Source organism: Dysidea avara, chromosome 11 (genome assembly GCF_963678975.1).
Source record: "Dysidea avara chromosome 11, odDysAvar1.4, whole genome shotgun sequence".
NCBI lineage: Eukaryota > Metazoa > Porifera > Demospongiae > Dictyoceratida > Dysideidae > Dysidea > Dysidea avara.
Window position 1 is genome coordinate 2,616,274 of NC_089282.1, and position 11,304 is coordinate 2,627,577.

The 11,304-nt window shown below is 38.6% G+C and overlaps 2 protein-coding genes across 2 annotated transcripts; both read right to left on the reverse strand.

Moving 5' to 3' along the window:
* Positions 1-3,058: 3,058 nt before the first annotated feature.
* On the reverse strand, positions 3,059-5,682 carry LOC136238391 (uncharacterized). The gene is made up of 2 exons (XM_066028839.1): positions 5,524-5,682; positions 3,059-5,273 (listed from the first exon to the last, which is right to left on the reverse strand). The coding sequence occupies exons 1-2, from the start codon at positions 5,624-5,626 to the stop codon at positions 3,433-3,435; spliced, it is 1,944 nt and encodes a 647-aa protein (XP_065884911.1). The 5' UTR covers positions 5,627-5,682; the 3' UTR covers positions 3,059-3,432.
* A 281-nt stretch (positions 5,683-5,963) lies between these two features.
* LOC136238394 (transcriptional regulator ATRX homolog) lies at positions 5,964-10,405 on the reverse strand. The gene is made up of 13 exons (XM_066028842.1): positions 10,302-10,405; positions 10,137-10,255; positions 9,943-10,089; positions 9,503-9,567; positions 9,038-9,130; positions 8,921-8,977; positions 8,082-8,303; positions 7,130-7,240; positions 6,758-6,857; positions 6,533-6,563; positions 6,444-6,488; positions 6,327-6,396; positions 5,964-6,101 (listed from the first exon to the last, which is right to left on the reverse strand). Exons 1-13 carry the CDS (start codon positions 10,307-10,309, stop codon positions 6,048-6,050), a joined length of 1,122 nt encoding a protein of 373 aa, XP_065884914.1. The 5' UTR covers positions 10,310-10,405; the 3' UTR covers positions 5,964-6,047.
* Between the last annotated feature and the right edge of the window lie 899 nt (positions 10,406-11,304).

Here is an 11,304-nt window from a genome sequence, read left to right on the forward strand (position 1 = left end):
GCTCAGTGCAAACACTCCCAATTGGCTTTAAATACAAAATATCCATACTTTTGTCAATGGAACTCCAGGGTGTACCAGATGAATGAATAGTTTTCATGACTTTGCTTTTATCTTGAATTTCACATGCATAAAGATGCAAGGTGTTTGCCAGCAGTTCACAACTTTGCCTCGTAGACGCCCAATTTTCTCTTGAATAATAATTAGCTTGCAATAATTTTGTACTCAAGCTTTGAATGATATCAGCAGACATATTACCTGCTGAGCGTTTGCGATGTTTTGATAATTCAGGAGCATTGAATCCCTGAAAATCTTTAAAACAAGCAGGAATTTGATATCCACGAGCAGAAATGGTACTTTGATGCCCGTCTATGTACCATAAAACCTCACACAGTGATTTTACAAAATTGGTTCCTGATGAATTTACTTCATTAGAATTCCAATGAAGTTTTTTCAATTCTAGGTAATATATGATTTCATTATATAACTTATCCTTTTTGTTTCTCTCTTGAATACATGATGGAACCTTTTTCCTTGATATTTCTAACTGAGATTGTTTCAAAATGTCAAATGCATTTGGACGTTGAACTTCCACCACACATACATCTTCTGAAGTATCAACAAAAAACTTGATAAACTTTCCAAACTCTTTTGCTACTGAATTTACTGCTAAATCGGGGTTAGCCTTTAAAGATAAGGATTCCTTGCTGTTGCCAACAAATACTTCTGGAATCTGTGAATTGAAAATCTTAATAAAAAAGCCGGTAGCTAATTTGCAATATATATTTATGCCCATATTCAACAAAATCCACCTAACCAGAGCAAAAAGTTTTATTAATGCCATGCAGTAAAAGATTTTCGTTCTATATGGCCATTATAGTATAAAAAGCATCAAATAATCAAGTCTGCTTATGCATTATGGCAGCCATAATGTATGCCCTTTTCAGTATAAGCGCCCCTGGCATGTTTTGGGTTCTTTTGAGGCCACTGGGTTGGCTAGACATGGCTGGGTGGATCAATAAAATGCCATGTATTCAAGTGATTTCAATATCCCATAAACTAAACCCCACCTGGATTTTGTGGCTTTGAGAATAGCTACAAAGACCATATTTGTAACCTAATACAATATACACTGTATACTCCATCTTAGCTCCAGTGTCCTTTAATATCATACAATATAGCTTTTAGGCTCCTTGGCTATGGGTAAACACCTCGAACAGGCTCTGCCTTCTGTGTCCACCCTCCAGTGCCTAACTGGTAAAGTAGATAAGAAGTAAGAAGAAGCTAGAAGCAACCATAGATCGACACTGTATAAAAGGGCCACCTATAGACAATACGGCTACTGAAGTTTTTATAGGCTCTTTATAATGATTGCATGCAGTCAATTATTAAACTTCAACAGTGGCGACCATGCATATGATCATTTCAATTCCAAAATACGCTCATATTTTTAAAACAATATAGCTAGCTAGCTAGAACTCACCTGTGGTGCTTCAGAGGTGGTTGATGAGCTAGACAGCTTCGGGCAAGCGCATGCGTAGTTTTGCTGACTAATGGCGATGAAATATTTTCCTGAACCAAAAATCAGGACTGTCAAACTAGTTGTTAACATTTTGTATAAACAGACTACTAGTCTGGCTTCTTGTCTAGGTCCTGACGGAGCCATTTGTTAGAAATAATGTTTCTAGTGCTTGTGATATCAATTTAAAAATTAATTTTGTTACCACAGTGTCTTGCTTTAGGTCGTATTTCAGCAACTATACACATTATTCACAAATCCTCTTGTCAGTCCCTCACAAGTGATGTTCTTCAAACCTTAGAATAGTTAGTAAGTTCTTATGGTTCTTCATTGGTCTGATTTTTGGTTCACAGTTTTCACTGTTTGGCATGGGGACAACTCATGTTTCCATAACAACATTTGAATCCCATGTCGATTTATGAGAAGTTAATAATGCATAAATATTTGATAACAATGCATTAAGAAAAATCAAACCCCTAATCATGAAAAATGATCGATAGTGTACATGTGGGGTTTACAGCATCCCGTAACCTTAATCAAGTTTGCCTGGCCTAAAGCCCCTCCCCATGCACCCGATAGACATTGCAACGCGGCTTATGAATCAAGTTCCACCGACTACTAGCCAAGTTTGCAATCATACAGTTGAAATACAGATCCTATACTTCTGCATTTCAACTGTATGATTGCAAACTTGGTTAGTGTGTATAGTGTAAACTTTCAGTAGCCTCCTTACAGGTCCATATATAGGGGGGCTAGATGTAGAGAGATTTCCACTCAGCTGTACTTGGAAGATATCTATTGTTGCCACACCATTATTCAGTTGCCAGTGGTGGTCTGGGGGTGAAACTACCTGATTAGCAATTTCATTGTCCCTGCATGCTGTACTCTAAGGCCAATCCAAATGAGACTGTAGTTTCCGTCCTAATGTTTTCGTTATTTGGTGCGGGTGGGAGGCTTATTATCATTATTCATTTATTAAAGGTGTGAGTGCTCTATTAGAGTATCTCGATCCTGAGAGGATTTCATGGTCATGAAAATGGCTTCTTTGCAAGCTAGCAACCACCAGAACCATTCATTTTTAGGTTTCATTGTGCTTATTAGCAATACAAGATAAAAGTTTCCATGAGAAGTTTCCAGAAAGCAGCACAGGAAGTGGTTTTGGAAAAATAATGACATACAATGCAGGTGCCCAGACGTGATGCGGGCGGAGGACGGGAAACTACAATCTCATTTGGAGTGGCGCGCCTTAAAACATTTGCTGGGAATAAGTTTGAAAGCATATGTACTCATGCCATTATGATAGGTTTATCAACCAGCTCTTATCGCTATCACCTATGATTTTGGATGGCCCGTAATGTAGTTCAAATATACTACCCGGTCGATGCAGTTGACTATAGCTAGTCCACATTTACTGCATGTGTATAATATGCATGTAGGTGTTACAGTGGACATTGAGATCACAAGATTTTATATATAATAGTACATGGACCAACGTATGATTGTGTGTAGTGTGTGTGCAAAAATTTAGGTAGTGAGACACAATAAGAAAAGATATAATTTATTATATGATGTACTTAACCAAAAAATTCCATATTACATAATATATCTTTTTAAGTAGTATAACTGGCTAATTTGCTAATAACTAAACTTTGTTGCAAGTGTCCAAGAAGACAAAGTTACAAAAGTAGCAAGTTACTAGTTATCATGCTGTATAAGCACAGCCACTCTGAAATTGAGTGGGTTGATTGCAGATGCATTTTGTGTACTGACTGTTCTCCATAATTCAGGTAGTGTAAATTGAATAGTGAATGCATGGCCACATTACTACACTTGTAAGAAATATTTGACATATCCATCTGGCTCTATACTTCCACAGAATATTTGAGTACTACTTACATTTTAAAAACAGTGCATGCTTATGTTGTGCTTTCTGATGCGTTATGCAAGACAACTTGTCTACATGGAGATGGCTCTGTTCTGTATTGGCTCCACTGCATTCTGGTGGTATTTTTCAGTTCACACTGTGAAGCAGGCTGATTGTAATCCACTGGGACCACACTGTTTTGAGCAAGGCAGACTATTTCATCCAGACTATTAGTGTAGCCAGAACCGGTTGCTTGTTGTGGATGATGAGGTATACACACAGGAGATACAGCACCACTTTCTGAAGTGAGTGATCCTACAGATGGCCAGTTTATAACTACAGTTTTAGCCTTAAAAGAGGCTTTTGCTGGAGATTTCACATAAGCACAGTAGATCATAATCACACTCAACAAGAATATGAGGATTGCCACTAAAGCAAAAATAATGAACAACTCTTTTGTCAATGCACTTGAACTTTCAGTAATGTAAGACGTATCATTCACAGCTGGTGTAGATGTAGTATTGACTATAACCCTAGTAGCTTCAGTTGATATGACAGTACTACTGGCTTGTGTACTAGAAGAGGTAATAGTAGTAGTAACAGAAATACTCCTGGTAGGTATGACAGTAGATATTGATGGTTTAATGGCCATGGTGGGTCCATCACTGTTTGTAATGGATGGTGAGAAAATGAAAGAAGTGTGCGGAATATATGACGTGGGTTGTAAAGATTGAGTGACAATGATTGGTGCTGGTGTCGACTGGTCATTGCAATACTGTGCGACATGTTGCAATAAATTGCATACACTTGTGTTTTGAACAACAATGATTTTGTATGTTGTCAGATCCAAGACAGCGGTTCTGTTGGGTTCATAGATGTATAAGAAATGTTCAGAATGGTGTAAGTAGCAGTCATCTGAGTGGCATACATTTGCAGCAAGTATGTTAGGAGTGACTTTAGATGGGTTAAGTATGGCCAGGCTTTGGTTTAGTATAATAAAAAACCACTCCTTTGAGTTTCCTTCTTCAACTATTACTCCATCAATAAATAAGGTGTTAGGAATTACACTGCAGATCTGTGAACACTCTCCCAATGGACACAGAAAGCAATATTTGATATCATTGCTGTTCATTCTGTTTGGGGTGGTGTAATTTTTGATGACTATCGCTCCAAACTGTTTACCATATTTGACAGCAGAGCCAGACTTGAGCATTTCACCATTTAGCTCATCTGGGGTAATGTTAAACCTTTGTTGAGGTTGCTCCAGCTTCACATAAACTACCTCATTGTCACAGGCCACAATTAGGTTCTCTTTAACTGTTAAAGCTACTATTCTGTGGTGTGGCTTGCATACGTGGCGCAGTTTCCAGTGGTTGGAATGTGTGTGGTCAAAGTACAATATCACTCGGGATAGAACTGCTTGATTTCCAATCAAAAATTCTGCAATTTCTGTATCACCCATTGTAGTCTCATACAAAGCTGTTGAGAATGGTAAGGTAGTGTTGACTCTTTGGAGAAATACTCTGGTTCGAGTCGTGACTTCCCATTTTTGCTCTTTAACTATTAATGCTACAAGTGTCAGGGTTGGTTTGTCAATTAGCATATCAAGACTCTCAAGATATAAACAGACGGACTTATTGCTGTGCACCAACCAGCACTCATAGATGGTATAACAAGAATCCAGTGCCACAGTTTGCTGTTCATCAGAGCCCACTGCAGTATAAGTAACATTACAAGAACCAGGTGACATATGCATCATCCAGACGCCATTGTAGACTATTTTCTGGTGTTTGCATAACTCTGGGAGGGGCTCTTTGCATTTGAAAGTTGTGTGGTCAGCTGGGAAAGTCTTGCTATTGTTGCTAAGTATCTTGCCAAAGCACGCCTTGCTACCTGTACAAATGAAAAATTCAATGACGCGACAAAATTAACCACTTCCGTTTTCAATGTCGGACCCTTCACACATATGTAGCAAAATGACGTTAATTTCCCGCACAACACAACACAACACAACACAACACTTATAATATTATAGTCAAACTGTAATAACATTATGTATGAGCTCAAACACGCTTTGTGCATGGCCATGCCCGTACAGTACTATCACGAGCTGCCTTAACTTATACAAAAGCGCAAAACTTACCATCGACAAATGAAACTTGCTGTTTTATAACTTCACCATTGCCGCTTGATAGCAAAACCAACAAGACGAAAATGCAGGTGTGGCTAGCACTAGCTTGCAACATTTTCCTTATACAACTCGCGTGACGTCGTCTTCAGTTGACCTTAGAAATGCGCGCGCCCCGACACTACAAAGTACCATCGGGTCTGTAGATTTCCATATTGTATAGTAGTAGCTACACCTGTGCTAGAAATCAAGTACATTTTTGTACTGTAATCTTCACATCAAGGAGAACAGACGCTATAGCAATGCATGGACAACCTTGTGTGTATTTTCGTTGACTTTCCTTGCCACACCCACTTGTTGTGGGTCTCAGTACTCACCTCATTTAATTACAATGTCTTGTAATTATTGCATTTCCTTCCATCAATAATGATAGTCCTCTCTGCAAATAATTACACTTTTCTGTTTTGCATAAAATGATAAAATGGTATTATATAGTTACAAATTTGTGATGGTGTATGCATGCGTAACTTCATCGTAGTTCACTGCCACAATGCTCCTTCCTTCTTAGCACCTCTGGCCATCTCTAATATTGCCTATGAACAATACAGTAAAAATATGCTTAAAGAATTAAGGGAAAAAATAATAGAAATAAGGACAAAGATTATTGTCCAGCCACACACTTTTACGTAACTCTATAATGCAACAAAAATGGCCCTAAATTGATAGCCCCCAAGTATCTGCTACAGTAAAGTTCTACTGTACACTTTTATGTTCACATATTAAATAGGAAATACAGTTTTTGAATGTGCTATGCTCACCACAGCCTTAGCTCTTTCCTTGGCTTGATATTCTGACAATTTCTCCATAGCACTACTGGCCTTCTTCTCTCTAGGACACAAACACGATACGCATCACTCAATACCAACGTCTCTTACCTCTGTTGTTGTTGACGTTGTATCCTCTCCCGAACTCCCTTACCACTACATAAGGATACTGACTGTGATATGTGTATAAGATAGCTAACCTGCTTCCCATCAGAAATGAGTCTGACACTTCTGTAAGAGGTAACAAAGATGTATGTTAAGATGAACGACTTTTCTATTGTGAACTTTTAATATACTTTCTTTCCATGGGTGTGTGTGTGTAGTGTGTGTGTGTGTAGTGTGTAGTGTGTGTGTGGTGTGTGTGTGTGTGTGCATGTGTGTAGTGTGTGTAGTGTGTGTGCGTGTGTGTGTGTGTGACAACTCACCAGGGCTTCCTTCTCTCACTCTTTTCTTTTCCCTATCTATCTTCTTCTTCTCAAACCTTGCCTCCTTTCCAGTCGCTTTAGGCAACAACTCATCCATCACCTACAGTATAAAATAACAACAACATATTTTCTCAAGTGCATTATTGATAGGATGTTGGTTGTACATCATCATTCATCTCATGATCTCAAAGAGATGTTGCCCAAGGCCATTACAACCTTTCTCAACACTATCCTAGTTAACAAACAAGCCCTAACACCTGTCACCATACTTGGCTATCACACTGTGTGTTGTATGATAGACCAACTACGGTACTATTGGGTGGCTGCATCTTCCTAAAGCAAAATTGTGTGCATGTCATTTCTGTAACATACCATATTGTGGTACTTGCGGAACTCTTTTGCTTCGTGTTTTTCTTTCTTTCTTTTTGTTTCTGCTTGTTCCTCAAGAGTCCAAGGATCTGAGGATGATGCCTGGTGGCCTGCCTAGAGCACACAACAGTCAAATACTACACCACAAGTCTACAGCACATTGTCTAGAGTGCCGATAGCACGCTGAATTATTTTTACAGTGAGATGCTTGATTATCATAATAAACAATCACAAAATACTTTTCCTGTATAGGCATTTGTGTTTATGCAACTCATACTGACTATAATGTACACATCTACAGTAGAAATAACAGTAAGATGCTGCACATTTTCTAACCCTTAGTCTGTTAGTCATACTGTAGCCTACCCACAAAAGTGTTTTTGTTCTCAAAAAACAGGAGTAGTTTAAGGCTTATTTGTAACACTACATGATAGAGTAGAGCTGTGAAACTGGACAGAATATCATAACCGGTTACTGGGCAAATCATAATTGCCGGTTATCTGGTTAACTGAATTTTTAATGCTGGGCATAGTTTGTAAGCTACGTGCACCTCAAAATGTATAGTATAACTTATCAGACTGTACTGTATTGTATTGTATTATTGTATTAATGCTTTACAGTGACCAGCACTGAAGGTCTGCAGCAACATGTGCTGCAGCCTTAGGATTACCTAACCTAATTTCAAGGACTTAGACTTAGTGACTTATAGCTGAAAAGGTTACTTATAGTGGGCAACAAGCTAAAGCTGAATCCTGCAACAAGTGTGGTATCAATGTTGAAGAATGAAAAGAATGCCCAAACCATACAGTTTTGAGTGAAAATATTTAGAGATCAGTTATCTGGTTATGAGAAAAAATAACTGACAACTGAATTTCTAAAAATAACTGGTCAATTAATCGGTTAACCGGTTAAGTTTCTCTACTACACGATGTGTCCATGTAGCAGCATCACTTACAGGTAGTGGTCCCACTGGACCAATCATTGCTGGACCAATCATTGCTGGACCAATCATTGCTGGACCAATCATTACTGGACCAATCATTTCTGGACCAATGATCGGTTTGCTCTTGCTTGTTTGTGGGGGTGGGGAGAATTGTTCAGACGCTGACTTGCCCGATGTCCATGATGTAACACTGTCTGACACACTTCCCAGTTCCACACTATCCACATTAGATAACTGAAAGAGAATAGTACCATATGTGAAACCATGCTATACACACACACAAACACACACAAAATACACACTACACACATCAGGAGCTGACAAGGGAAGGAGCACACCCTGGCATGATGCAAGAGGTCAGTTCTCCAGCTATTGTATCAATTTACACTCAATTTTTACAATGGATGGCATTATTGAAATGGTCTAGATGGACTGTGACAATGTTTAAAGGTGTTGTCAAGTAGTACATGACTAAAATTCAAACACACGTATGCACGATAAAACATTGACCATTCTATTAGAATTATAGTTATTGACTGTTTTATTAGAGTGAGTATATTGTTGCATAGGAAATTTTTTCACAGTTATCCGGTTGAAAGAATGCCTCTGCGTCCCTTATTACTTCTCTGTACATGTTTTTGTAATCTTAAAAGAGTTGTAAGTTGACAGCGAAATGAGGGAGGCTTGCCAAAATTTGATGATATTGCATGCATGTGCATGCATACACACACGTATGTACTACATGCCCACATGCACGTACTGCACACCCACACACACACAGATACACTAGATACACACTCATGCATACAGCATACACAACACTCAAGAGAACAGAACAATCTGGTCATTACCTTCCACTTGTAGGAACTCTGGTTAATGGAGGCAGTCACGTTTCCCCCATAATATTGCTGGAGGAGATACACACAGTAGAGTACAATGATAACACATGGAACTACCATTCACATCACTTTAGGGAGTAATTCATTGTTCCACTTCCTCACAAATTTTCTGAACAGCTTTCTGGACTTTTCCGACGTCAAATCACTGAAGAATATCTTCCGCTATACATAATGTTGTGAACATGTTATAAACTTTTGTAATCTCAGAACACATGGACACCTCCATAATCATAACAAACAGTACTGTATGCTTTGTTTATACGATGTGCCATACGGGTGTCACTCCAAATGCCATTGTCCTAAGATTTGCAACCATGGCTGAAGCAAAAGAGGCCATTGTACACGAAGAAAGCCTTTTCTAAGGGTAGTCAAAGCTACACAAGTAAATAGTGCATGAAAATGTAGCAAAATAAGGTCAATGATCAACACAAATTTTTGACAAAAGTCAGCAGTCAATTTCAAAAATTGATCTTTACCATGTTTATGGATTGTAGCAGTGCTTTTTGGGGTGACACCTCCTTGATATACTGTTACCTCTTCAGTCAGCCATTTTCTGAACTCTGAGCTCTTTCTGAAGTAATCTTCTTCACTAATCATGTCTACCACACATAGACAATACCAACACATGTACAAATACTTCCCTAATGTACAAAGATGCATTTTTAGTGCCACTTAAATTATTCAATATTCAATTCTCTAGTGCTACTAAGCATTTCATGTAAGCAGTAAAAAAATTCTATGGACTGGCTATCATAAACTAATGCCACTCACGCTAGCTATATAGCTTCCAGAAATGTCTTGGGTTGGGATAATACATTTTAGCAACATTCAACCCTTTTCTGTTCTCATTTCATGTCGTACACCCCTCTTAATAAGCCAGCACCATTAATAATAATATTGGCTGGATGAAAGGTAGCTGACAGTCCCTTTTACAACCAACTTCTGTGTTAATAACAAGCCAGTTACCAACTTACTATCTTGTTTAGGTCTTTTAGATTTCTTCGATGACTTCTTCTTGGACTTCTTTTTGGTAGCTTTCTTTGCAGAAGATTTGTGCTTTTTGTTATGCTTCAAACTCTTTGATTTCTTTGACACTTTCACAGGGGGTGACTCCTCCACACCTGGTGACACACACCTAAACACAATACAGCACATCAACATGTTTTACTTGACTCTTCATCACTGCTGGAATCACTACTACTACTGCTATTATCTGAGCCAGAATCATCATCATTGTCGCTTTCTGATGAGTGTCGCTTCTTGTCGCTGTGTCGCCGCTTCTTACCACTGTTATAATGCAACCATGAAGTGAACAAGCAATGAAAACGCCTACCGTTCCATCCTGTAAATATTGATTGTGGTGTTCGGTTTTCACAAAGCGATAGGTGACGTATCATTCGATTGTGGTATTGTTATTATTGTAGCGGACAATGGCAGAAGAATCTGGTCGGGCAGAGTTTGAGGACGCTGATAAACCACATCATATTCAAATATCTGATACCTTCTCAACTTACTTACTTATTCCAGCGATACTGCTGCTGGTGTTACTGGGTGAGTAGTTGTAAAAACTTAAGGTTTCGGCGGCATCGACTCTACCTGAGGTTGGTGTTGGCAAGACGTTTTACAACGTCCTTGGCAAATGACCGTGGAGATGTTGGTGACTAATACAAGAATATGATTAACATGACAAGCATTAATGATGATATGGATAGCAGTCTCCTGGATGTTTCTGCTGATATCATCAGTGAGACCCCCAAAAAGAAGCCAACATCTCCATGGTCATTTGCCAAGGACGTTGTAAAATGCCTTGCCATAGTAACACCAACCTCAGGTAGAGTCGATGCTGCCAAATCCTTAAGTTCTAACACAGTAGTTCGAATCCTGGGGTTGGAGCGATTTTTTCTTCCTTACTTTGGCCCCTTTTCTGTAACACCTTAAGTTATTGTATAAGTCTGAGTCCTTGTAACTAGGTTAGGGAATCCTAAGGCTGTAGCACAAATTGTTGTCAGACCTTCAGTGCTGGTCACTGTAAAGCATTAATAATAAATAAATAAATAGTATCGTATACTTAAAAATTTTCGAGGTGGAAGATTTTCATAGATTTCCTTTCACATACGAAATCCAGCAATTATGCTAATAATTAGCTATAGTAACTGCCTAGGTACAAAAGTTTTCCTCCGAATCTTGCCATAGTCGCTCATCTACAAAAGTTTTCTACCTCGAAACTTTTTATGTTTATGGTATGCACTAGTATCATACTGTTATGTTTCCCCGAAGTCCTGAGTGACTTGGAAGTGTTTATCGTGATGTTATAGCTGTTGTAATCGTACATGCTT

Bases quoted from the DNA above. Each gene is read 5' to 3' on its own strand.
- LOC136238391 (XM_066028839.1), bottom strand. From the start codon at position 5,626: ATGTTGCAAGCTAGTGCTAGCCACACCTGCATTTTCGTCTTGTTGGTT. The intron at 5,274-5,523 runs GTAAGTTTTGCG...TCATTTGTACAG, and splicing joins GCAAGTTTCATTTGTCGATG to GTAGCAAGGCGTGCTTTGGC.
- LOC136238394 (XM_066028842.1), bottom strand. The intron at 8,304-8,920 runs GTAATGACCAGA...ATTCTCTTTCAG, and splicing joins AGAGTTCCTACAAGTGGAAG to TTATCTAATGTGGATAGTGT. The intron at 7,241-8,081 runs GTAAGTGATGCT...TGTGTGCTCTAG, and splicing joins GTCCAGTGGGACCACTACCT to GCAGGCCACCAGGCATCATC.